Source organism: Oxyura jamaicensis, chromosome 11, assembly GCF_011077185.1.
Source record: "Oxyura jamaicensis isolate SHBP4307 breed ruddy duck chromosome 11, BPBGC_Ojam_1.0, whole genome shotgun sequence".
NCBI classification, from domain to species: domain Eukaryota; kingdom Metazoa; phylum Chordata; class Aves; order Anseriformes; family Anatidae; genus Oxyura; species Oxyura jamaicensis.
In genome coordinates, this window is record NC_048903.1 from 11782771 (window position 1) to 11810712 (window position 27942).

At 38.6% G+C, this 27942-nt stretch overlaps 1 protein-coding gene across 1 annotated transcript; it reads left to right on the forward strand.

The window, feature by feature from the left end:
* Nucleotides 1–664: 664 nt before the first annotated feature.
* On the forward strand, nt 665–27926 carry DYNC1LI2 (dynein cytoplasmic 1 light intermediate chain 2). The gene is made up of 13 exons (XM_035336693.1): nt 665–917; nt 1643–1716; nt 2134–2250; nt 8437–8667; nt 14335–14498; nt 14791–14884; nt 15437–15572; nt 16283–16394; nt 17459–17518; nt 18293–18334; nt 18746–18863; nt 19699–19815; nt 24933–27926. The coding sequence occupies exons 1-13, from the start codon at nt 823–825 to the stop codon at nt 25037–25039; spliced, it is 1467 nt and encodes a 488-aa protein (XP_035192584.1). The 5' UTR covers nt 665–822; the 3' UTR covers nt 25040–27926.
* Nucleotides 27927–27942: the final 16 nt, after the last annotated feature.

Genomic DNA, 27942 nt, shown 5'->3' on the forward strand with positions numbered 1-27942 from the left:
GTTCTTGTCAAATCCAGGAAGGGAGAGGCATGACTGGAAGCGAGTAGAGACGTGTTGTGTGAATTTGTGCAAGTCGATTCATCTCTGTCTGACAGTGATTGACCGAACACTCTTGGTAATTGTATTTTCTTGTATAAACTGCTTTGAAATGCACACTAAATGGTTATTAGTAATATAGTTGCATAAGAACCATTCATGTTGCTTTTAGACTTCTTATGCTACCTTGTGCTTTGAAAAGTGCAAGTGCCTGACGGTCACAGCCCAGTCGTGAGGGAAAGCATGTTTAAAAAAAAAAAAAAAAAAAAAAAAAAGTGGAAATTGTTTTGTAACACGAGTAGAAGAACAAAACTTATCGGAGGGGTGCAAGAAGGTGGGTGGGAATCTTCGAGCTTTATTCCAGCTCTCTAAATACATCTATCGCTTGAATATTCACCCTGCACACCGGGAAGTCACCGGGAGCCCGGGCAGCGCTGGGGCCCCGTCCCCTCCCTCATCCCGGCCCCGTCTCCCCTCATCCTCCGGCACCAGAGGGCGCTGCCGAAGGCCGCCCCCCGCCGCGGGAGGCACCGCCCAGGGCGGAGGCGCTGCCGGGGCTGCCCCGGCGCCGCCTGATCGCGACGCGGCCGCGGCTGCGGGCGGTTGCGCGGCCGCGAGGGGCAGCGCCGGGTCGGGCAGGGCGCAGTCGGGAGCGGGGATCGGGGGCCGGCGGCGGCGGCACTGGGCGGCGGCAGCAGCAGCAGCAGCGGGCGGGCCGGGGAGAGGGAGGAGCGGGGTCCTCGGCGCGCCCGGCTGAGGTCACTCTTTGTGGCTGCGGCTCGCAAGATGGCGCCGGTGCTGGTGGAGAAGAAGCTGCTGGGGCCGGACGGGCCTGGCGGCGCCGAGCTGCCTAGCGAGGAGGAGGAAGGGCAGAACCTGTGGTGAGCCCCCGGGTGACCTATGGTGAGGGAGGGGGGCACACACGCGTCCTTCATGCTCTGCCGGCTGGGCGTCCCGTGCCTGTCACGGCGGGGTCCCCCTACCCCGCGGCGCCGCCCCGGCCCTCCTGCGGCGGGCGGGAGCCCCGAGCCCCGAGCCCCGGCTGTGGCGGAGCCCCGAGGCCCATACGTGGCGGAGTGGAGCCCGCAGCCCGCTGACAGGAGCTTCCCGGCCCGGTGGGAGAACGGGGCCGGCGGGGATGGGGGCAGAGCCGGGGGTTGGGTCGTGGCGCACGGGGGGTGGCGGGATGGGGCCTGGGGGACTCGCCGTGTTGCTTTTCAGTTAGTTATCTGTTTAAACAGAAAAAGAAACGCGTGTGAAATGCAGTAATGGATTGTGGGAAGAGTTAGTCATCAGCTGGGAAGTAATACTGTGCAGTAACGTGAGCTCTTCTGCGGGAGAGCAGCTTCAGGAGGCGTCAGTGCCCGTGCTCTAGGCGTCATAAAAACTTTCCTCAAAAAGGTGGCACGCTTCTGGGGAGGCTTTTTATTGAAATGAACTCAAATATCTACCCGCAACAAGCCCAGTTTGTAAATAGAACGAATGTGACTGGATTGGTCTGCGTAGATCTGCTGAGCTCATCAGCGCTGTCAGACAAGCGGTGCGTGCTGGTGCCTGTGTGCAGTGTGTGCCTGTCAGCATAACGAGGATGATGTTCTTTTTCTAGGTCTTCGATACTGAGTGAAGTTTCTACCCGGTCAAGATCTAAATTGCCCTCAGGCAAAAATATTCTTGTTTTTGGTAAGTAGTACATGCAAGCGTGAGAGTTTTCTTCTTTTGGTAGAAGCAAGGCACATTGAAAACAATGATGGGAACAAATTGACACGTCATTTTGTTAAAATCAGCTTATGTAATATGATATATGGCATTCTTGTCTTCAGGCTGGTGGATTTATTTTCTTTCTGGTTTAGTTTTATAAGATATATTTAAATAAATGGAATGTAACGCTGAACAATGAAGTGCTTCTTTCTTGTTGTTGTGGTATAAGCTGTTGGATTCCACTAGAATGCTTAAAAGAATATAGGAAGTGTGGTCCAAAACTATACAAGAACACTTCTGATTTCCTAAGCGTGTTTTGAAAGTCTTTTTTACAAAGTTAAAGTTAATTCTGAAATTGTCTTTTTTTTTTCTTCTTTTCCTGTACAAACTTACTGGCAGGTGATGATGGTTCGGGTAAAACCACACTTATGGCTAAAATACAAGGAGCAGAGCATGGCAAAAAAGGAAGAGGACTGGAATACTTATATCTAAATATTCATGATGAAGACAGGGATGGTAAGCTTATTTTGTATGTAATCTTTTTTACAATAATAGCTGACCTGCATTTTTATAGTTCTGGTTTCATCAGTGTATTTTGGGTTATGCCCAAGTACCTAGTTCCAGCATTATTGGATATGCTTTATGAACGATATCATTTTCGTAAATGAAATGCATTTTATGTTTGGACTAATTTCTCCTTTTTGCCCGTTTCACACTTCCCCTATGCAACAGGCGAAAGTACACTTGAGCTGTTGATACAGCTCAGGAACCATCTACTTTTAGGGTAGATGCATTTCCTGATGTTAACTTACTAGTAGATACGTTGTCATTTCATACAACTGCTTTATAATTATAGGTAAGAAGTGATAGATCGTCAGAACTTTGGTTGTTTTTTTGTTGTTGTTTTCTTGAAGGGACAAGGAGTGGCATTTTGGTTAATTGTAACTGTGTCATTTTGTTAGAACTGAATGAGTGAAGAATAGAATGTAAAGTCAGAATTAGGATTTTATTTTCTCAGAACGGAGCTTGTCTCTTTGTCTCTAGTATTTCTTGTTGCTGTTAATGATAGGTCTTTTCTAGTAGATGGGAGGCAAGAGACTGATACAAGCAGGTCTAACAACAAGAATACTGTTAGGATATTGTTAGGAATGTTAGGGACAGGAAGAAATGAACAGTGAGCTAATTATCCTCACTCCTAAATCTTCTTCTGCTTATTTCCTTTTGGGCAAAATGCTGGACCTCTTCACGTTAGTTTCCTTCCTCCAAAACTTGGAATGATGGTCTTCCAACTTGTGAGCTTCTGATTTTCCAGTGCTGAAGAGGAAAGCAATGATGGTGGTTCATCCATCTTTCCTGGAGAAAGATGAACTGGGTAGATCGTAGAATGGTATTTTGGAAATGGAAATGTACTGCATAAGTGATTAAGTACCATATGTGTCTGGTTGTTATGGAGATTGGTCCTGTGCTCCTGCGGTAATAAACTGTCTTCAAATACTAAGTTAGGCACCATTAGTACATGAGTACATTGCCTGTGTCTTCAGTGGCCACCTGATCTTGCAGTTCCTAAAAATCCTTTGTGGTATAATTTTCAGTGTTGAGGCCATTCTTCACTTTTTGAGGTTCTTACTGTAAGTGCTTTCTCCCAGTGTATAATTTTCTTTAGTACTGCGTCAATAGTTCAGGGTGAAAAGCGTACTGGTGGGGGTGTTAGGATAGCTTGTGACATCAAGCTTCTTGCTATTGTAAGCAGGCGATTGCCGGGTGTGCTATTCTTACTGGTGCTATTAAACCTCAAGTATGTCTCCACTCTGGAACTATTTTGGGTCTGTTTGTGAGTATCTGTAAGTGATAAGTATTTGAGGTGATTAGGAGAAGCTTGTCATAAGAACTCTGGTACCAGTAGCAGGAAAAAATGAAACCTTTTAGTTCAGCAGTTAGCAGAATTCAGGTCTTTGCGCATCCCTTTCATGATTGTGTTAGGATCTAATAATATCTACCTCTTTCCTTTTTGTCTCATTGGTGTCTTCAGCAAGCAAAATAAATAGCAAAGTAGGTCAGGACCTCCTGGCAGGCAGAGCTAATGCTGACTTCTCTAGGACACACTTGGGTTCTTTAAACTTGTTGCATGCTTTAGGTGTGTGTGTGGTCAGACATAGATGTGGGAACAAGCCTTTATAACCGTCCCACAGTTCTTGGAAGTCATAAAAAAATGAAGATAGGTATTCAGGAGCTTACTATCACATACCCATTTTTGAGGGTATCTGCTTTTTACTATACCCCAGTCTGTTTGAGACCAGCAAACCATGAGGATTTCCATGGGTGTCAATCCAACCCTGGTAGATGAAACTAGTGGAGTAGTGGAGTCAAGATCTTGTCAGCTTCTTTTCCAGATACTGGAAGACTTCTTTGCTTTTTACCTTTTTTCTCTTAATTTCAGATGAGTTTATTCTTTCCGGCGAAAATAGTTTGGTCATAGTGCCAAGTTATTATCAACTTCATTTGGAAGGCCTAAGGGAAATCTTCTGTGTTGCTTCTTTTTTCTACCTCTCCCCCTCCTTTTCCTGTCTCCGTCATTAAAGGATATTTGAATCTGGCTCCTCCTTCGTCCTACACTTAAAATAGAGTCGTAGAGTTACTACTTCATGCTGGGTCACACAGGATACCTAATTTAGTTTGCTTTTTGTCTTTTCCACTATGAAAAGTTAAACAAATCTAAGAAAAGTTAAATAAGTTTATAAAAAATACTTTTTTTTTTAAGGACCTCTGTGCCTGATACAGGTGTCCGCTGACTTCCTGTTTTCACTGTCACTGCCCGTTTCTTGGCAGTGCCTCACAGCTTGCCTGGATGCCAAGATGCATGTCACCACTACCTTGGTAATTAGCTGGTTCAGTTCTGTTTCTGTCAGATGTTAGTTGTTCAATGTAACATGCACTACTTTGGTCCCTAGGTCTCAGGATAACTTAGAGTAAGTCCACTACTGAATCTCTGCCTGAAAAATCTTCTCCTTAGGGTACTATCCCCAGTTGTGCCTAGGCTAAGGCATTTGTTCAAGAAGAGGCTCGGGGACGCCTGACAAGCAATCGTGAGAGAGAGAGGATTCTCCTAGATCATTAGCCTCAGGTACAATATCTTTGGAGCATATGGCTTCTACATACATGACAACTTAGTTGATCTGGATGAAAGCACTCTAGAGCGCTAACTGTAGAATTAACTTTGAACATTTAATAACCTTGGAGCGCAGGCCCTAGATTACTCTGTTAGTGGAATTTCCCAGGGATGTGGTAAGTCTGAATTTTTTGCCTTACTTTATGGTGAGCAGATGTCTTGTCTGTGTTTGCTTTTGAGAGCTGAGAGTCTTAATTGGTAGGATATAAAGGGGGACTCTGCATAATTTTGTTATAGGATATGTTTTTCTAGAGTAGCTTTCAGAGTGTCCTATGGTTAGAGTTAAAGTGAGGATGTACAGCAGGAGAGTGAGGCAAACTGTATCAACTGTTGAGGTGGCTGGTTTGGTAGCAGTGAGTTATGGGCTAGGAGGCAATTATAAACACCATGGAGGTTTTTGGGTTGGACTGCCTCAGATTACAAATGCAATACAGTTGGCTCTGGCTGTACCAAACGTGCAGGTGAGGTACAGCCATTCTGTTGTGGTGCTCCTCCTTGTAAGAAAATCAAGTAGTCTTGTTTCTTTGCCTCAGGTTTGGACTGGCCTCAGTCACACCATGCACATGTTCCAGTTGAACTGGTTGTTCTGGAGTGAGCCAAGTGTTGATGGTACACTAGTTTCTAATGGGAGACGTTTTTTTGTCAACATCTCTAAAGTTATTCTCTTGAAAATGATTTTTTCACCATTTTGCTTTTCTTTACGGCTTGGATAAGGGATATGATATCTAATTACCACTGCTACATTTTGAATAAATACAGAAGATGTAATTGCAGTTCACAGAATCAACCATCTACAGCAAAATTCATCAGAGATGGAAAATGCTTTTCAGGGCTCAAGGGATAAGGTATTGACAGGATTTAAAATGTAATCTTGGCAGCTATTTTAATAGTATTTAGTTAGCAACACCTGTTATTCCAACAGGATCTGATAATTGTTTGCTTTGTTTCGGTATTTCATGTCATAGGCATTACGAAAGGTCCAGTTAACATTTGCATCGTATGACTAACTGGGAGCTTGGCGCGGTGCTGACAAAGTTGAATTTGCCATCAAGTCCTTGCCAAATTGTGAACAAGCAGTACTGTATTTTTTGAAGTGTTTAATATTCATAGTAAATGTAAATACCAATCCATACCCGATGGCTGCCTTTCCTTGTAAGAAAGGAGGAAACCTTTCATTTTCCTATGAAGCTGTCTTTACCAGACAATCAAAAAAGCAACCATTGTGTACTGTGAGTGTTAGGCTTCAGGCTTGCAGTCACCCTGGCAGATGGATTTCATCTGAGCGGTAATTCTGCTGTGTGTTCTAGTTCCACTCTATTCTAGATATTAAGTAGAAACTAAGCCCCTAAATTGGACAAAGGTGTTTAGTAAACAAAACCTTTGTAACCTTTAGAATCTGGCTTAAAGAAGTGACTTAATATCAGTGAATTAAGGGGTTTGTTAATTTCTGTTGCTTACTAAGATGTGGAAGTCTTTCCTGTGACTCACACAACAGGAGAAGCTATGACAGGGCTACTGAGAGCTGTAAATTTTCATAGATTGCAGATAGACTTATGTTAGTTCTTTAAAACTTAGCATATTTGCTTCAAGAAGGAATTGTGCTGTCAAATGTCTATTAATAACCTGTAGCTCATGGAAAGCCCAAGGAGTTGTTGTCCACTGGTAGATTTTTGCTTCTGGGAATGCACAAAGGGCTGCAGGGGTAAAAGTCCTGCACAGATGTTTAACGTACCGTTGTGTTCGTGCTCACTTTGTGTTCTAGACTTGCTTCTTCTTTTCCAAACTTTTACTAGACTTACCTTCAGTCCTTAGAAGCCTTCCAACAGCTTCCAGTTCGTGTGTCCAGTGCTGTGAGAATCCTTGCTGGTATCAGTGAGGTGGTCTGCTGCTGTGGGGGGGAGGAGAAAGGGGAAAATTATTTTGCTGAATGGTGTATTTCTCAAGTACACAATAATACTTTGAACTGTGTACTGCAAACAATAGCATTGAAGTGCACGATCAGAAGTAAGATATTTAAGTTAAAAACGTAATTTTTGGCCTATTTGGTGATGACTGATGTTTGACTAACTTAGGATACTCTAGCAGTACTTACATAGGAGCGTAACAGAGATGCTAAAGGAAGACTGCCCGTGTACAGCATCTCGATGTAATCTGGGCTGCTCAGTGATGTTGTTGAAGACCTTACTAGCAAGGGTTGTATGTGTATTTCTGTGTTCATTTCTCCTTCCAATCTCTTTAGTCAAGTTCTTGCCATTTTCTAGAGATAGTGGTTTTGATTCTGATGAATTCTTATGTTATGATCTGATCCTTAAGTTAGGACAGCCACAGAGACAGGGTGTAATGTGTGAAGTTGAGAGGTTTGGAGCACGTGACAGGGAAATACAGGGGGCAACAAATTGGAGGAAAAAAGCAACCCTGCAAGCCCTGCAGCAATTTTGAAAATCTGTACTCTACAGTGACTGGTTTGCTGATCTAGTGCATAATATTTCATAATTCACCTCTCATCTGTAATACTTGTGGAGACCCATTGTTCTCTCTGGACAACTGTAAGAGAATGGAGAGTATTTTGGAAGAGATAATAGGATGAGTCTAGTGGATAGAAACAAAGGGAGTTGTTTTTTTTTTTTTTAAGGAGAAAGCTTCTGAGGATAATATAATTATTCATTTTTTTTTTTAAATTCGAGTAGAATTGTTTATCCAGAGCGCCTGAAGCATTGTTCCTAGATGATGCTCCATTTTCATTTTTTTTTCTTTTATTGCCAAAGTTCATGGTTGGGTCAAAAATGCTCATGCCAGCTGTCTGTTTCAGCTGATTATTTCCCCTCTCATTTCAACAAAAACTCTTCAGTCACTATCAAAATGCTGTGGGGAGAAACACAAAGACTGAAAACCAAATCTTCTGTCTAGTACTAATTCTACAAAGACGCTGTAAGTAGAAGCCAATGTTAAGTCACTGTGAATTAGGAGCATATAGCACAGCTTTAAAGTTAGGTAGGCTTTATGTTTATCCTGTGTTTGGCTCCTCCTACTTCTGTGCTAGAAACCAAAGCTGCTTATTGCTTGTATCTTGTTTGCAGCTTATTTCTGTTGTAAGATGTCTTCAGTACGTTAACATGGTGTCTGAGGGACCCTTAGGGCTTCCCAGCTGAGCTCAGCTATACTGTAACTCCCTTTGGAACTTGGAGTTACATTTGTGTTATGTGTATCCTTGATTTACTTGTAAGATCCCTGTTTAAATTGAGGATGGCTGTGCAGTATCTAGAAACTGTTGGTCAGCTGTCATTAAGAAAAGCCGAAGAACAGAAATTACCTGTTAAAAAGATTCTGAACCAAGAAAAGTCCTCTTAAATGAAAGCATCTGCCAACTAATTTGGGCATTTATATATGAACCTGTGTTAAAAGGTAAACCATCAAGATTTGCTGCTAGCTGGGCTCTGGTCTTTGATTTAACACTGATGCATGCTCCCGTTTGCTTTCAGACTAGAAAAGCAACGAGTTGGCATCAACTGAGCTTCAATTATGCCTTTTCTTTTCAGATCATACGCGCTGTAACGTTTGGATTCTGGATGGAGACTTATACCATAAAGGGCTGTTGAAGTTCGCTGTTTCTGCAGAATCCCTGCAAGACACCATAGTAGTCTTTGTTGCAGATATGTCTAGACCGTGGACTGTTATGGAGTCTTTACAGAAATGGGCCAGTGTCTTGCAAGAACATATTGATAAGCTGAAAATTCCTCCTGAGGAGATGAGAGACATGGAACAGAAGTGTAAGTGTGCAACCCTACATTCTTGCCCCTCTCCTTTTTTTTTTTTTTTTTTAACTAGCTTCTGCCACTTTCTTTTGTAATGATAAATTTCTTCAAATTATTGTTTCAAGAGTGAGCTGGGTAAGAATTGCTTTGAAATTATGATGATAACTCAGATTTGAATAGACTATTAGGCTTTAAAAGAACTCTCATGGTTTTGCTGTGCTGACAAAATTTCAGGTGAATTAATTTTCTATATTCCTGGCAAAAATGAGATTTTGATGATTTAATTTTTAAAAAGGTCATTTCTTAAGCTGGCTGTATAGAATCACAATTTTAAAAGTAGTGACAAAGTTCAGTAGCAAAGTGAGTGCGTTGCTTTACTGTGGTAGCCCAGCCAGGTCTCATTCCCTACCGTCCTTGTCTTCCGGTAGGTCTTGTTGCCCTTGCTTTTCATGTGCCTCAGACCACGATCCGGGTACATCTCACTCTTGCTGTTCCTACCCTGTGACACTAGGAATGTTGTATAAATTAGGCTTCTTTCCTGGCATGTCAGTGGCAGGAAAGAATTTGGCACTAGCATGCAGTCACTGCTGCAGTATTATTTTCTGCAGCTTTTCTTTTCTGAAATAGTTTTGAGAGTTTTTAGGGAGTTTTTTTTTTTTCTATATCCATATTAAATTACTCCAAAGTAAATTCCTTCAGTGGTAAGTCCTTAGCAACATGCTCCTTTTTCAACTCAATTATAGATTCAGGCTGGTTATGGGTGGTGGTTGCCTTTTTCTTTTTCTTTTTTTTTTTTTTTTTTCCTTTAGAGTTGGTTGCAGGCTGCACTGGAGTGTTTAAACCTTGCAAATACTGTCTAGTAGCTTCTTAGATTCACTTCAGGGAGCAGTGTAATCCCTTTGGCATGTGGGCATTCAGATGTATTTGTATAGCTGATCTCCTTTCTGAATGTTAAATACTGCTTTCCCAAAAGGGTTCTGCCTACAGCATGCTAGTTAAAGTATATACTTAATGATTGAAACCATCTGGGGTTTGATCATCAGGCTATATTAAAAACAAAACAAATACTTTTTTTTTTTTTTTTTTTTTTAAGGGAAAAAGCATTATTTTGGGGGGAATGGGAGAAAGGCAGTTCTGGTCTCAAAATACAGCAGCTAACCTGATTTTCATTTTTAAGAGTCACATGAAACTTTATGGCAATCAAAATAAATCTGGAGTTCTTTGTGCATTTGAAGTTGAATTTTGAAGAGAAAAAATGTTTTCAGTCTTCTCTACGAATGCCCTGTGTGGAGGAGCCAGTTAGAGTTGTGGCAAAGCTTTGGCACCGTGTTTGGAGATCTCAGAAGGCATTCCAGTAGTGCTGTCTTGGAGATTAGAACTGGAAGGACCTTAGAAATTCGTGCTCTTTAATAGAGTTGAGGGAAAAGGAAATTCTGGGATTGTACACACTTGTAGGACTCTGTTGCCACCATATGGCTGAGCGGTGAATTTCAGTCCAATATCACGAAGGTAGAACAGGGGCCGCCTAAATGTCTTCTCTCCCCAAATTCCCTCCTGCTTCTTTTTGTAGTCACGGTGCAGGACGGTTGTATCATCTCCAGTGAATGTCTTTTAACTTCTTGCAGAACTTAAAGGCCAGATGTGTGCTCAAAACTTTGGCCACCATAACTTGTAATTCTCTTAACAGCAAATTGTGCCCAAGAAATCCTGGTTATAGTTGTGGCCATATTAGCATAACTAATAATTAGCATAACTATAATGCACACGTGCCTGAAGAACGCTTTGTAACTATAGTCCTCAAAAAAGTCTATGTCACCCAAGTTTTCCTTAATAAAATTCTCCTGCCTGTGCTTTCTGAGATATGCTGATACTTAAAAAGTGGAGAATCCACTGTGTGGCAATAGCCCAATATGAAAAAAAAGGGATGATGAAGCACAGCTGTAAGGCAGGCAATCAAAGCACAGGGACAGGGTGCAGAGTGAAGAGATGTGTTGAATTTGTGCCAGTAAAGCCCCAGTGCAGCATAACACTACATGGAGGCATGTATATGTTTCTTGATTTCAGCATACATGACTGTATGTTCTTATGTTTGATTCTAGACTTAAATCGGGCACGTGGACCGAGCTGAATGTCTGCAGCACTCCCACTAGCTATTGCGCTCCTCAGTTGAAGTAATCAGTAGTTCTTGTTGACTGCAGGGAAACATTTTCAAGTATCCATGTGAAGTGTTGCTAGGTTCTTTGTCCATTGCCAGGATGTTATTACCGGCTTCCAGAAAACCTTTTGTTAGCTCACCACTCCTAACAGAGTTGACCTTTGGACTGCTTGTCTTTGCTTTCAAGGTTTTTGTGGCCTTTCTCCACCCAGCCTTTTGTCTTGTGTTTGCACGAGTCGGTATCTTGCGATAAGTGTTCGGTACCTCGTGATACTGACTCCTGGCTTTGCTGGGTGGATGATGCTGGGCTCCGTCTGGTTGATGGGAAGCCTTTCCTTTGTGTTAGAGAGCTTCCAGAATGGGAGACAGGACACCTGTATGGAAGTAACAGGCCACCTTGAAAGAAGCTGTTTCTTCCTGAATTATTTTATGTGTACAAAGAACTTGTCTGCACACAGTCCTGTCATTGAACTGCTCTGCGGAAATGCTTTGCTAAAAGCTTTGCTAGTGTGGATTTAAATTATGTCAATTCCAATGTTCTAACTTAATTCATATTCTAATTCTGATAAATCACTGCTTAAACAAGACATTAAATTATTTAAGGGAAGGTCTATGTTTTGCTTCCATACTTGCGTCAGCCCAGCAGAAAAACCACTAACAAAAATTAAGAAGTGCAGAAATGAAATATACTTGTAAAATGGCTATTACGTTATTCAAGATACTTGTATTCAAAGCTAAAGGCTTGAAACACAATAACATTTTTCTGAGAGTTAAATAGTGTCCCCTGCTCAGGCTGAATTAGTTTTTTGTGCTTTTTTTGTGTTTTAAATGCAGCTGAAGGAGTTGTTAAGCTAAAGCTCATGTGGATTATGTGGAGGAGAAAATATAGCTCCCTTTGAAGAAGGGAGGAACCAAGGGTTTATGTGATCTGTTTGGGTGCATGATGAACTTCATGTCCATTAAAAGTCTCAGAGTGGAGACCAAATGAGGAAGTAACAGTAATGGGAGGTAAAGAGAAAAAGTACTAAATGTCTGTGAGGCAGAGATACGCTGTAGCAGAAATGATCTTGTATTTCCCCTAGAAATCATTGATGAGAGGTAGTCCGATAGCACCTGTGATGCAGGTTTACTTGGCTTTAACCAGGCTAAATGTTGAATGGGACTTCGGATTGAATGCGAGTTCTGAAAAGTTGTTTGAGAGTCTGTCGCTAACTGGCATGTGAACCACTTGAAGGAGTTGAGCACGGAAGCAAGATCCCGTAGCTTGAGCTTCGCAGTACTGTTTTTTCCTGCTTTCAGCTGTACGTGCTCAGCAGATGCCCTTGCTAAGTGGAGCTGGGTGTGTATTCTGTAGCAATTCCAGCCGCCGGTGAGGGATGACTGCCAGCCCGCTGCCTTGCTGCCAGCACAGCAGCAGTCGCCTCCACGGAGCGGGTTTGTTCCCTCGTGCGTGGCTCTGCAGGAAGAGAGAGGCACAGCCTTGCTGGTGGCTGCTGTGGGACGGTGAAGGTGGTGTTGGGCCGTGAGGGAAGAGCCGAGAGCCTCAGTGTTGGGGGTGCTGCTGATGTCCCAAATGACGGCTTGTATCATGGGGTCAGCCACAGTTTTCAGGGAGCCTTTTCCTTCCCAAACGTGAGGGGTTTTATAAAACTACCTTTGTAAACATTTTTTTTTCCTTTGGTGTTACCAAAGTCAAGCAAGCCAACATTGTTGGATTATAAAGTTGTAGTAAATTGAGACCAGTATTGCCAAATGTTCTCACAGCTGATGAAGGCAACGAGGTTTATCTGAATGATTGCAGGGGATGTAAATGGTACTCTGTGAACTGCTGAAATACACTCGTCTTCAATAATTTCTGTTTGTTTTCTTACCCTGAGCTAGGAACAATCTGCTTGGTTGAGTAATGAAGTGAAAACTTCTTTATCCTTTTCTCCTTAAGTGCCAGCTTTCCGCGGCGGTCAGTGAGCACATGTAATGTCCAGCACATATAAGGGAAATTCATTTCCAATTGCTGAGTGTGAACCAGTACTAGAGGAAAGCATCTCTTAAAAAGCATTGTGGTTTCTTCTCCACCAGAAGGCACTGCCTCCCCAGCTTTAAATGTAACTGGATTCATTGGTTGGTTTTGTTTTGTTTTTTAATTGTTTCCTGGGAGATACTGAATTGATGGTTGAAGTAAAGGTCCATATTTAAAGGTTTTTTTAAGCTTTGCTCTGGACTTGAGCTCTCTTGTTTCCCCCAACAATCACACAATTTGATCTTTCTGATGAAAACTGTAGATTGTGCAGCTTTGAACAGAATTGTTTTTTCTGCTTTGTGTTTCCTTCCACATCCCGTTCTGCTGCAGAAATGTTTCTTATTTTGGAAAGGTGTGATGACCTCATATTGCAGGCTCTGCATTACAAACTTCTGAGGCTATACGGGTTCCCAAACCTCAGATGTATCGGATGGCCCTGTCACATGGCTGCATGTACCGAACAACAGTCTCTTTGTGAACATGCCGGAGATTTGAGGGTTTTACCAAGAGTTTTCCTTACTGTACATGCAGTCTGCTCTCACCATAGCTCTGGAGGCACTCTGTGCAATAAAGGTGCCTTCACAGGAGCAGGTCGTGGAGCTTTGTGTGCCCCTGTGCAGCACGCTCCCCGTGGCTGAGGCAGGAGGCGGCTTCAGGTGGGGCTGGGGTGTGAGGCAGCACCTTCAGGATGCACTGTGCCGGGGCAGGTTTGCTTGGGCTATGGCTTTCATCCTCAAAACGGACATTTGGGGAGTAAGTTGCAGCCCAGCTTCGATAAAGGAATGCGTGGGTCCCAATGTGCCTCCAAAATAGTGATACTATTTCTTAGGCACTTCAGCGTTTGATAGTATTTACTGTTATTGGAACATTCATCCACAAAATGAAAACAGAGAACACATCTGATTTTCTCTGGACTCCGTGGTAGTTTTGCAGAATGTAATTGAATCTCTTCAGCTAACTTTTACAAGTCATTGAGTATGTATTTATGCAGCACATATTTTATATTTCCAGCATTTGACTCCTGAAACAGAAACATAGAGTAACAGAAACTTAAACCAAGTAGTAGTTTCTAAGGTTAGTACAGCACAAGTGGCTGTTTCAGCTTGGTGTTTTCTGTGCCCATTTACTTTTTCATCATGCTTTCTTGCAAGACTAGATGCAAATTGCTCTGAGTATAGGTTAGGTTGCTAAGCTAAATTTACATTTTCTTTTGGGAACTCGACTGTAATGAAATGCATTGAACTGAGGAATGTGCGTTTGTGTATACCATAACTTGTGCAGCTAGTTTTGCTGATTTGTAACGGCCCCAAATTACATTTCATTTACTTTGTTGTAAGTTCTGGGGGAGGAGAGTTGTGTTTGAAGGGGCAACCAGGCTTGAGCTTGCATTTTGTAGAGGTTTCTAGTTAGGAATAGATAAAATTATTTTAGGTCATATTATTATTACTATTATTTTTTAAAAAAGAACTAGTTCCTTTGTTTTGTCTCACAAGTATCTCAATCGTTGTAGTTATAAAGGAGTTTCAAGAGTATGTAGAACCCGAAGAAGGCTACCAAGGATCACCGCAGAGAAGAGGCCCTTCTGGCCAAGAGGATGAAAATGTTTCTTTACCACTTGGAGAAAATGTGCTGACTCACAACCTCGGTATTCCTGTGCTGGTAGTTTGTACAAAAGTAAGTTTGTAGTTGTGTTTGCCACTGTGGAGAAGTTGAATTAGTCAACCTTTAGAATGCCTGCTTTATACAGGTAGGCTGAAATAATTCTAGATTTCTTTTAAAAGTAACTTTCTGACATCAGTGTCTATTCTAAATTTTGCAGAAGGGTAATAACCTTATTTAGTTATGTGATAATTACTTTGTCTTTTGTTTTATTGTTGGCATTTTAGAACAAAAAGATTAGAGTAAATGTGTTGGAAATATTAAGGAAAATGGGATTAAACGAATTTTTTTTATCCCTTTCTTCCAGTGTGATGCAGTGAGCGTACTAGAGAAGGAACATGATTACAGAGAAGAACACTTTGACTTCATTCAGTCACACATTCGTAGATTCTGCTTACAGTGTATCCTTTCCTCTAAAGAGATGTACTGAAATCTGGAAGCAAGAAAATTGTTTTAGTGTTGAATTGCACATAAAATCAATCTGAGAAATTGCACGTCAGAATTGCTTGGTATTTAGTTATTCATTAAGTAGTATTTGTTGTTTTAGAAATGTTTGAAGATGTATAAAGTTACATTTTGAAGTCGCGTATGGGATTATGAGCTTTTCTTCTTTTATGAAAGATTTGGCTTGTGTTTTGTAAGGTGTTTTTTTTCTTTTTTGAGTGGGGTTGGGGTTTTCTTTGGTTGTAGGTGTGTGTTTTTTCCTTCTGTTGTTACTTGTTTGTTTTCCCTCAGAACTTGTAGTCTTTCAAAGTTAAGAGCCTGGGAGAGTAGGTAACTTTTCCATATGTCCCCCCTTCTTTTCCCCAAATGCTAAATGGCTACAGCTTTTGCCTTTAATTACTTCTCAAATATAGCTCTAGTAGATACGTGATCATTAGGCGTCTGTTTTAAAATTACTAATGTCATTTAAAACCTATATCTTACATGTTTTTCCTTAAATAAGTAATCAGATGGAGCTGCCTTGATTTATACATCGGTTAAGGAGGAAAAGAACCTTGATCTGTTGTATAAGTACATTGTACATAAAACATACGGTTTTCAGTTTACCACGCCTGCCTTAGTGGTAGAAAAGGATGCTGTTTTTATGTAAGTTCATTGTAAAAAACAATCTGAAAGCATATTCGTCATATTGAACTCTACACGTAGATGAAGGATCTACATGAATTATTTTGGTGCATAATGTTTTAAAGCTGGAAATTAAATGTGAAATACTATACTAAATTTAACTTATGTACTTTAAACAAGTATCTTTGTTTTCTTATTTTTCTAATGAGCAGCAGGTCCACATTGCAAAACTAGCCGTTGAAAATAATATTCAAAGAAATAAATGAGTTTTTAGGGGTTACTGTTTTTAGCCATTTTTCATATCTGTGATATATGTCTCTTTTCATTATTTATTCTTAGTCCTGTTTTAAACTGAAGTGACTGATTAAATCTTTTGAGGGAGTTGAGCACATACCTGTTGTACTTCCAGCAAATCAGAAGTATCTTTTGTATGCACCAGCTTTTTGGTTTTGTTACTTTGGATAAAAGATAACTGGAGTATACAGGCTGGTTCTGAAAAAGAAAAATAAGTAAACCCGAATGGTTTGTGATGTTCAAAATCATCTTAAGTGAATCTTCTGAAGCCTTGGCTTAAGTAAGTGTAGTGCATATGACTTGAGAATTCAGCTGAGAGTTAGGGCTGACCTTGGCTAAGACCACCTTTTTCAGGTAGCAGGCAGTAAACGATTGGTCTCTGTAGACATATTTTCTGTGGCTCAAAAGGCAAAGCTTTCCTTCAATTCTTTTTATAGACCTGCTGGTTGGGACAATGAAAAGAAAATTGCCATTCTACATGAAAACTTCACAACAGTGAAACCAGAAGATGCATATGAAGACTTCATTGTAAAACCTCCTGTAAGAAAGGTAGGAAAGGTTGAACTTTTCCCTCTACTGTCTCCTGACAAATAAGTTATTAACAGCCATTCAGGCAAGCAGTACAATGTTGAAAAACTCTAAGTCTAATTTTTTTTTCTGTACCCAAATGTGTAAAACATCAGGCTTTCATTTTCCACTAGCTTAAGATACTGCAAGCAAGCGCTGAAGTCATTCACTCTAGTGATTCAAAGGCAGTCCGAAAATATCAATTTCACACGAACCTTTTTGGATGTGCCATGCAAAAATGCTTTTTGAAAACAGAACACTTTTTTAAGGCTTCGGCAGTTTACACATACGGACATGTAATTGAGGCTATCATGTAAAGACAAACCTTGTAAAAGAAGAAAGCACATCACTAGCATTACGTTATTAATGACAATTCTTCTTGTAGGACAAGAGCAGAAAATAATCTATGTAAATTCCCTATATTGTTAATTTTGTTAGAATGGGCACATAGGAGCAGTTTGTGTAAAATTGATAATAAGGAAAATTGTAAATTAAATTGTATTTTGGTCTGCATTGTAATATTTATTTTACAGTGTTCCTACTTAAAGTTTCTAGCTCAAGTGGCAGTATTTGGAAAAGGGAGAAGATAATTGAAGCTCTATATGAAAGCTGAGTGTAACTCATGACACCTTTAGGAACTTGTGATTGCATCAGTCATTAAAATTGATAAGGTCTGTGTACTGCTTTTGGAAGTTGAGGGATTGAATCTGGGGCCTTATGGATTAAGACAGTATCAAGTATTTGAAGAAATGCTAACGAGATTAAAGAATAAGTTTATAAAGATAAATGTGGGTACTTACCAAGTGCTCACCTTTTGAGGAGAATTCCATCAGGCTGGCTTCCATGCTGGTCTACTCCATTCACTTAAAATATTTTTTCAATTACAGCCTCTTCGGTGCTACTATTATGTGTGAAGGGAGTTAAAAACATTTTAGGAAATAGTGTTAAACATTTGCTTATCTTTCTTTGCTGTTGATCGTCAAGCCGGAAATGTTACAGTAATTCCAGTTTCTGTTTCTAATAATAAAATTATTTTTTTTCAACAGTTAGTCCATGATAAAGAGCTGGCAGCAGAAGATGAACAAGTATTTCTTATGAAGCAACAGGTAAAAATGGAAGAATTTAAAAAAAAAATGAAAAAAAATCCTTACTAATAAGATTTTACTTGAAATTCTCCGTTGATGCCTTCAGTTTTCTATTCCTTGTTTACTTTACAAGATAACGACTTCTCAGTTTCTCATGTTTGAATGTGATTGTGAAATAATAATTTTATGCATACGGTTAGAAAATAAAACCACTCGTCTTGGCAAACTAAAAGTATGATCAAAACAGAAATCATTTATATTCCAAAAGAGAAGAGTAAGAAGATCATTTGAAATTTCACAACATACGTAGGTTGATCTGTAAAATACAAGTACTTGAAAAACATGTCTTAGCATTGCAGTTTTCTTAGAGCTGGAGGCTTGAAAGACTTTAAGGTGTCAAATTTGTCCATGCTGTATCTTGTTATTTTCTTACGTTTATAATAACTGCTCTGTTTAAAAACAACAACAACAACAACAACAAAACCATCCTAATAACAACTTTCTATATAGTTGATTATAAATATCATAGAGTTTGCAGACTTGAGTGTCTATGGTTCTGGCTTGTAGTTCTGGAATGGCTGTGTAAGAAAAAGGACTGAGGCATGCTTTTTCTTTATAACTAGTTTTACTTCCTCTAGTAGTAAAGTTTGGAAGTATATAAATATCAAAGAGGAAGTCTATAAATATCAGAAAAGTGAATGATGAAATAAATTAATGGTTAGTCAGCTTCACTGTATTTTATTACTTTGTAGTTTCTGGAAAATAATTAAAATTCTTAATATGTTGTTTTTGCAGTCATTCCTTGCCAAACAGCCAGCAACGCCTACAAGAGCATCAGTAAGTAGATCCAAGAGAAGAGTAGGAGGTGTTTTGTTCCTTTCTAGGGAAAAGGGAATGATTCTAACATGCAGAAGCTCATTTTATAAATGTAACACGTAATTACAGATACATAATCTTTCCAAACAGTGGAAAATTCAAATATAGTGATATTTTATGATGTTGCTTAAAAATTACTTCATTCTAACTCACTGTGGAAACGTAAAAATTTTTGAACTGAAAATTTCCTACACTGATTCTTTCTCTCAGTGGAGGTACATGCCCAAAATAGCCATTGTTGATTTGTATATATTTTTTCTCCATTGGCACACTAAGTGCCAATACAAAGGTTAAAAAAGTAATTTTTACGCAATGTTGCATTTACTTTATGTAACTAGTCCGTTTAATTAAGTGATTTGGAATTTTTTTAAGGAATCTCCTGCAAGAGGACCTGCAGGATCCCCAAGAACTCAAGGCAGAGCTGGACCCGCCAATGTACCCAGTGCCTCACCAATAACATCAGTTAAGAAGCCAGATCCAAATATTAAAAGTATGAATAAGCATTTTCCTTTTTTTTCATGTATTATTAAAAATATGAATAATCATTTTACTTTTTTTTCATGTATTGTTTCTCTTAGAAGAAACACTCCTCTTTTGCAGAAGGACTTTGGAATTTATTTACTAATGGTATAGTGTCAATTTAATAACAAGAATGAATTTATGGCATAGATTCAGGGTTTTTTTTTTTGTTTTATTCTTTGTCATCTGTGTAACTTGAAGTACAGTTCTGTTATTGCCAAGCAGTGGGACAGAGTTCCACTGATTATATGAATCAGTTGGACTATCAGAGTGGAGTCTGCTTCCAAACTCCATACAGGTTTATACTTCACATGCTTTATTCCGGAATCCACAATGAAACCCATTCTTCTACTAAATCCTCTCCAGAATGTTATTTTCTCTCGTACCTGAAATAACTTGGAAATTGCACCCCTTCCCCTTCTTCAGCACTAAGATGGGAATTCCCCATTGTTGACTGGTTCCTTTCCTCATAAGATAGAGCTCTGCATTATTGAATGGGTTTTCCTCTCTGTGCATTAAGGAAGTATGTAGGACAAACATTTGTTTTGAATTGTGCACTTTAGTACCATAGTTCACTTACAACAGATAACTTACTCATCCAATTCCAGATCATGGCATTGCTCTCTAACTTACGGTTTATGAAAAGCAGTGCATTGTGAAAGACTGCTCTAAAATTTGTGTGTGGTTTATTTTTAAATGGACTTACAATGGACTTGGTAAGAGTGTTACATGTGTATGGAAAAAATAACTTCTATCACTAACTGCCATTAACTATTCTGTCATGTTTATGTTTGTTTTTTGTTTAGATAATGCTGCAAGTGAAGGTGTTTTGGCAAGTTTCTTTAACAGTCTCTTGAGCAAAAAGACTGGCTCTCCTGGAAGTCCTGGTGCTGGAGGAGTGCAAAGTACAGCAAAGAAATCAGGTATCGCATCTTTTACTGCAGGCTGTTTCCATATTTTCAGTACTTCATTTGGTCCTCATTGGTCTAAATGTGTCTGCTTTTTAAGCTGTTCAGTTAAGTGGCAGAGCTTGACAGATGATACAATGCCAAAATGTGCAGTCTCTTAAAAGATTAGATTACTGCAACTTCATGACTCAGGGCTTCTGTTAAACTTGCTGTAACTCAGCTCTCTGAGTGAAATTGTACTGCTGGGATATAAATGACATCTGATTCTTGATTGTATTCAAAAGGTGCTAATATTTTATATCAGAATTCCTTGCCTTCCTGACAACTGCTACTTGAAAGAAATGTGTTTTGTTGGGTTTAGCTTGTAGTTTCCAGTCAAATTACTGAAATCTCTCCAGAGTTCAAGGTTAAACAAATTTCTTGTTATGGTAGCTTGAGGTTATTCAGTCGTTAATTATCTAGTATTTTATTGTGATCCAACACAACTGATAACTGATTGATTGGATTTGTTCTGGGTGTGTGACTGTGTTGTATGATATTTACTGATGGGCAATTATACTATTTTAGATAGAAATAAGAGAAACTATCGCAATACTATATAGAAAACTAAGTGCTCTAAAGGGTATGGTTGTTCCACCCACTATTAGAAATTCATTTCTTTGTTGATTACTTAGCTGTTTCTTTTCAGTATTGGCCTTCCCACCACCACTTATATTCAGGAGCTTACTTCCAGAATTATTTCAGTACTAAGTTATTGGTAGATGATATACTTCAGATCCCAGACTTGTGAAATTATGTGAAATTTAAAAAGAAAATTTATGCTAGACAGTGAGGATGCAACTATTAAGAGGTCCTAAAACTATCCACGGAGGAGGAAAGGATTTTTTTTTTTTTTAATTGGGAAGAGTTTTACATGACTCTGAAAGCTCAAAAAATTGCTAGAATTTGGCATATGGTAAGTCTATTTTTTGTTTTTCCCTCCATTTATAATGAATTTTCTAAGTTTCCTAAATCTTAGTAAATTTATTTACTAAAAAAAGTAATGATAAAATATTTTTGAGTTATATTCTCATTTTATTAATATAATTTTGTCTACTTTACAAATACATTTATTAAGTTCTGTCTGAAGCTAGAGAGCCCTCTTCATTTAAACACTGAAAGGTACCCCCTGCTTCATCCAGAGCAGCATCATGCTCTTAATTACTGCACTGTCAAATTAACTGTTTTTATAGAGGTAGGACTAGACATAATGGTTAGGGGTTATTTCATTCATTCATGTTCTTTACTTAAAGCAGAATCAGTTAGGAAGTTCCTGACTGTTGATAAAAAAGAAAAGAAACAAGCTTAGAAATAATAGATGTAATGCCATCTTTCCACTTCTTATTTTTTTCTGTCTTATAGTCAGTATCTCTTTATCTCAGCACTGTTTGTCTTGTTCAAGGGAGACAGAGATCAGTGTATCCCATCTTTCTTTGCAGCAGTCTTCTGAATATTTAAAAACTGTTAACATTTGTCCTGTGACTCTGTCTGGACCACAAAAATAGACTTCTGTCAGCCTTTTCTCATAGGGCATATCTGTGGCTCTGATAATTCTTACTTGTTCTCCTGTGGACTGCCTACTCAGATCTGTTTCTTTCGTTGCTCAGAGATGAATACAGTGCTTCAGACAAGGCTTTGTCAGCCCTAAGTAGGGGTAACTTAATCTGTGTTATGTATTGTGCTCCTGTTCAGACATCTCAGCGTGATGCTAGGATTTTTTGTCTGTATGATATTAATCAGGATTCGTTACAACAACACAGCAAGTTTAATATGATTTCTGCCTCCTAATCGGATGTTTGATAGTCTGTATCAAATGACCTTAGTATTTCCAAAGGCACTATTTTTTGCTTCATCATTGTTTTGCATTCCGTTATTATGCACAGCTTTGACAGTTTATATAAATAACTTTTTACCTCCAGTCCTGTCATTCAGAGTTCTTTGTAGTGTCTTTGAGCATGCTTGCCAGCATATCTGATAAATTCAACAGTTGGACAGGGTAGATTGCTGTTTAAAAACAGTGACTAGTAATATGGATAATTAGTGGGTTATTTTATGGATTTGTAGTTCATTTTTCTGGAATACCAAGACTACTTTTTTTTTATTTACATGAAGGTTGTATGGGATGGTATCAACTGTTCTTCCTTTTCCACAGGAGCTGTTATCCTTATGATAGAAAGAAATCTTGATTGGCTTGACACAGCTTGTTGGTAACAGATCCATGTTATTGTTGTGCTACTAGGCTGTTTGTAAGCATCTAAAACATCATTGCAGTTTCTGGAAAAATACTAGAGTAAAAACTAACTAGTCTGTAGTGGGCTCTCATCTTGCATTCTTCTAGAACATCCTGTGCGTTTCAAGAATTTTCAAAGATGACTAATAGCTATGTGTAGTTTTCTTTTGTCAGCATTAACTTGTAATTTAAATAGATTATTCCTCTCCTGAGACATCTAGAGACAGCAGTCATATCACTTCTTAACTTTTTTGTTTTGTTAGACTAAATTACACAACTTATTCTCTAGCCTTCTGTTAAAAGTTGAGCTCTTTTCCCTGCCGGTTTCTTCTTAATTGCCATCATTGGCTTATTTTTCTCCAACGTGAATGGTTAGAATTTTATGCAGCACTCCAGATAAATTTCATTGTAGTGCCTGCTGCAGCATCTCTCTTTCTTTGCTGGAAGTACATCTGAATGATCTCAAGATCGTGGTTGGCTTTTCTTGGCTGTATCAGGCTGGCAGCTCGCACTCATCCCCTGACTTTCCAAACAGAACAATCGACTTTCACTCACAAGAGAATATGCCTTGTCCCTGTCAGCTGATGCTCTCACATCTTATACTCAACTATGTTATAATTAAACAGCAGTGAGAAGGTGAGCACTCCTTCACATCTGAAAAGCTCTCACGGAGTTTATAAGGCACCTGGTGCTGGTGATAAGATTACTTGCTCTTTTGTGGAGGAGTTGAGGAGGGTATTTTAAAATGACTTGTGGGATTAGGAAGTCTTATTTACGTCAGCCTCTTCTATGTGAATAAATTTACTGAAATGATCTATGTGAAGATTTTAAGTGCCTAACCCAAACTCTTTAAAGAGCCTTAAGTTTTCAGAAGGTTGCTGCTGAAAATATTTTGCTTTAAGGAAACCATCCATTTCTCCCACAGCTATGAGTATCTTGTGATTGGAATTTTGAGATTATTGTAGGTTGACAGAGACGTTATGGATTTCAGCATACTGGTCAGCCTAACTGATCAGTTTATGAAGTGTCAACTCTTACGTGACAGAACTCTCAAATGCTGTCACGTCTGTTTCCATGCTGTGCAACTTCACATGTCCAACATGCTTTTATGTTGCTGGACTGTCTGTTTCCATGTGTAAACCTTGATAACTCAAAAAAACTTGAAATGATGTGTTCTGGGCTGGATTTTTTTTTTTCCTCATGGACTTGTTTTATTTGTATATACAAGAAGGTACTTCCACATTCTAAGGTTGCATTTACCCTTCATGTACAAAAGTTGAAGAACTAGGGTTCTTAGCTCTCACTCCATTCTGGGAAGGAAAATGCATACAATTGTATAGCACAGATCTAATTGTCTAAGGCCACTACCATCCTGGATAATACTCTTGTAGGGAAAGTGAGAGCAAGTATCAATTTAATTTATAAAGGAGAGTAAATTTTCATTTTCTTAATCACAACTGTTTATTTCTTCTCCTTTGAAAAGTGACCATTTCTGGTGGCAGTAAAGGGGAGCATATGAACCTACATGTCACTGAATAGCTTTGCAATGGTTTACATGTCCAATGTGAGGTAGTTGCAGGAGACAGCTGCTTGGTATTGTTTTGGAAAATTAAGGATTCAGTTCATTTGGCATAAAAATGCCACAGTTTATGTTAAGACCTTCTTTTGTCTGAGAGGGTTTTGATTTTTTTCCCTGACTCAAGGTGCCCTTAGTCTATAAAGGAGGTTTTTTGTGTTATAAATTATGAATATGTTACAGTTAACTTACTAAGTCTTTAATTTTGTTTATTTACTGATGATTTGAATACATGCTATTAAGAATACCGTGGCTTATGATAAGTGTTTAATTGTAAAACCTTTACAGTGATTAAAGGTAGCCTTTTAACTTAGTTATGTCTTTGTACTTTGGAAAAAACACTTAAATCTATAACAGTCAGATCTTGCCTTCCTAATGTTTTCAGCATGTACCCTGGAAAAAATCCACCTAATATTTCACACACATTTGAACTAGAAAACAGATGCTTGTTAAATTCTTTGGCTATGTAAGGAAGCTGTACATGGTTATGTAATCTACTTTTTGTCTAAAAATATAGATTTTTAATCTTAAATGCTTGTATGCTTTGAGCATTAGAATATAATGTTCCAATTTTAGTGATTAATTTGTCTGTGGGTTCATAATTTTCAGAATGAGGGAATTAAACTGTAGTTCAGTTGGAGAATTGTTAAAAAGCTTTGAGTCTAATACAAAAATGTAAGAAACGCTGTTCCATGAAATACTTCAGTGTGTCTGGTTTCAGTTGAAGAAGTCCTTTGAAATGATGGCTCTGAGATATTAAATGAATATGCAATTCTTGTCCCCCTTTTTAAGGGAAACATTGTCTGCAGACATAAAAGAGTTAGTTGTTTAATACTGAAACACAGCAAGTATGACCAAACAAATGTGATTTTTGTAGCAGGTGTCATACATACCTCAGAGAGCTTGCGGTTAAAATCTGGGTTGAAATAAACTCCTTGCTGCGTGTACTAATCATAGAATTGTATACAGTTGATTTTTATAGAAAAGTCTATATGTGGTTGTTTTTAAAATGTCAGCTGCTCTAAAGTATGTCACAGATACTTTGATGCTTTATGTTTTTGTATAATTCAGCATTTTGTCTCCTTAAAGTGAATCAAATCTTAGTGTATCATTTTTTATGTAGATACTGCATTGCATTTAGCCAGGCTCTGTTCTTGGGTAGGTAGGGAAATAAGCAATTAAATGAAATATTGACATTGAAAAATGATTTTATCAATAGTTGTACTCATCAGTAAGAACATTTAATTGAAATGAGATTGCTTTAACCTTGCCTTTTTTTCTTTTTAGGACAAAAAACAGTTTTGACAAATGTTCAAGAGGAGTTGGATAGGATGACTCGCAAGCCAGACTCTATGGTAACAACAAACTCTCCTCCAACAGAGAATGAAGCTTGATAGCGCTTAAAACTGCATATGTAAATGACCAAATAACTATGTATATTGATCTGATAAGACCAGGAATTTTCTGCTATGGCAGATGTTCTTGGGGCAGGGGAAATGAGCTTACTATGTCATTGCCTTGTCCCAGTAAAAAGTGCACATTCAGGAAGTTTGCATATAAAATCCCTCAGTATAAGATAACCATTTAGAGTTTATATAGGGCAGTTCTTTTGGTTTTTGAGGTAAGCAGGTGCAGCTGCATTTCCTGTTGTGAAGAGCACAGAGAAGTAAAATGCAGAATTCTTACTAAAATAATACTACTGACTGCACACAAGGCAAGAAAGAGAAATGAAATCTTTCAGAGTTACTGGAATTGGCTACTCATATGTTTGCAAATGCATTAAATAGTTGGAAAGGTGGTGGTGGTGGTGTAACAGAAAATTAATTAGGTGAAAGAAGCCTAGGCAGGGAATGGAGCCCTAAAAGGGGAAACAGATTTGGGTCAGTAAGAAACTAGAATGTTGGATTGACTGGAGAGGAGCAATGTTGTTAAATCCTGTGTTTCACATAGGGTAAATAATCACTGTTTTAAAAAGACTACTTTACATTGGAGAATTCCGGGCCAAACACTAAGCATCATGGGAATTTATTCTTGTTATAAGTCTTGTTTTACTTTAAAAAAAAAAAAAAAGTCTAAGTGTGGATGCCCTTGCTGGTGTAGCTGACAAAGGGAGAAACTATAACTTGTTTAGATCCAAGTGCCTGGCACAGCGTGTCTTTAGAAGGTGCTTGAACTTATTGTGCACTGTAGTACAAACAGTCACTGTTTGGTTTTATTTTAAAATCGGTAGTTTGACAATTTATATTTAATTTTAAGTCCTGTTTTCTGATAGCTTCTGCCTTTTTTATGCCAAGAGGCTAGCCTATGAAGAATGGTGGGTGACGTATCATTTTCCCAAAATGAAATGTGCTACAGAACACTCGGTATTTTTTTTCCTTACTTTTTGTAAGTAAATATTAGCTACTAAGCTAAGATTGATTCCTGCCTTACACCTGTGGAAGTTGTTAAAAAAAAAAAAGCTTTCAAGGCCCTTGTTCCAACCACATCTGCTGCAGGTGCAGCCAACTCCAAATCTGAAGGTAACCTAAAAAGCACGAATGTGTAAATGATGAACATAGTTGATAACTTGTTTGGTATTTTTTTTTATGTAGCATTTCATTTGGAAAGATGGGTTGTGGTTGTCCCCGTTGCTGTAACGGAGCTCTGTCCATGGTCACATAAAACCATCATTCTATAAAAACAAACAAAACTGCTATGGTTACTGAAATGGCACTTTGATTTTATATACGGTATGCTTGTTTTACATGTACACACTACCATAAATTAAAAATACCAAGCATATTCTGTGCTCTTAATGTTGAAGGGAAAAACCACAATTTGAATTATTCAGAGTTTTACTTTTTATTGATATGAACTTGTTGTACTAAATCTGATGTCTGGATATAACTTCCCTAATATATACTGTTACTTAAATATACAGAATTAGTTTGACCACTAACACAGTACTGGATGTTAACTTCAAATCCTGTTATATCAAGAGGCTGTTCTTGTAACTCTGTCTAAGCATTATCTAGGAAGCTAAGAGTATTTACTTGCCTCTTTGACAACCATTAACATAAGCATGTTATTTGTGCCAGTTTTTGTTGAAAATATTTTTTTACATTTTTTTTTACTTTTTTTTTTTTTAAAAATAAAAGCTATGATCTGAAGTTATACAATTGTCTAGGTAACAGACTAAGAATGTGGATGGCTGGTGGGCTACGTGGATATACTTCCTGGTGTAATGGGTGCCAGTTGCAAGTTACCACACCAGAAGTAATTACACTGTCCTTCTGACACTGAGAACTGAGATTAGAAACTAAAACATCAAAGGCATGGCAGGAAAATTGGAAAAGTGTGTGATTGTAATGGGATAGGGTTTGAAAACCTCAGTCTGAAACTGTATTGTTGCCATCTAACCTGGTAAGCACTTTCTCTAGCAATACAGCTAAAACTTACAATTGAAGTACTTTCTGGTTTTATAAAAATGTTAAATATATTTAAATTAATCAGAACTGATAACGTATGTTAACCTATCAGCCTTGCAGAAAGATGCTTCTGACAAAACAGAAACAGATTTCCAGTTTCTGATTGCAAGTGAATGCTCCTAGTTTATTGAAAGAGTTATGTAGCATCCTGTGGTTGCCAAAGTCTGTCAACTTTGGTGAGCTGCACAGTTGTTCTTCTGGTGTCTTCAAGCATTGGAACCAAAGGCCAAATTGCAAACAGCCTTTACATTTTCAAGTGGAACGTCATTTAATTTGCAGATACACTTGTATGGTAGACTGTTTAAACTATTATATATTTATATGCATTATAGTGACTGCATCTACTGTTCATGTTTAAACTAAGAAAACAAAAGATGAAATCATTCAACTTGAAGCAAATATAAAAGTTTAAAGATTGACCCTCCATAAAAATGCTATGGTTATGCTGCTTGATTTTAAGTTTGCACTTTTTTTATTGGCTTTTAAAGAACCTGTTTAAACAGAACAGAATTTCATATTTTATTTAATTTAACTACGTTGAAAGTGACTGCTCTGTACATCATGAACTTAACAATATACATGCTGTAAATGAAAGTTCACTGTCCTGTATACTAAGGGTTTTGTGTTTTTTTTTGTTGGATTTTTTTTTCCACCTTACAATTAGGACTGCAAATGTATGAAACAAACCTTAGTCCAGTTGTATGGCTTTAACCAGGTGCAGTATGCAGTCATGTGGAATCTTGCTTTCTAGTGCTGGCAAAATAAGGACGTCTTTAATTACTGGCTTCAATAAACACGAATCCAGACTGCTTTATGCTGTGATTTTTTTG

What these genes read in the sequence shown, in the direction of transcription:
- DYNC1LI2 (XM_035336693.1), top strand. Translation starts at nt 823, where the DNA reads ATGGCGCCGGTGCTGGTGGAGAAGAAGCTGCTGGGGCCGGACGGGCCT. An exon ending in TGCTGGTAGTTTGTACAAAA is followed by an intron (nt 14,499 to 14,790) that starts GTAAGTTTGTAG and finishes CCTTTCTTCCAG; the next exon opens with TGTGATGCAGTGAGCGTACT. An exon ending in TAAAACCTCCTGTAAGAAAG is followed by an intron (nt 16,395 to 17,458) that starts GTAGGAAAGGTT and finishes TTTTTTCAACAG; the next exon opens with TTAGTCCATGATAAAGAGCT.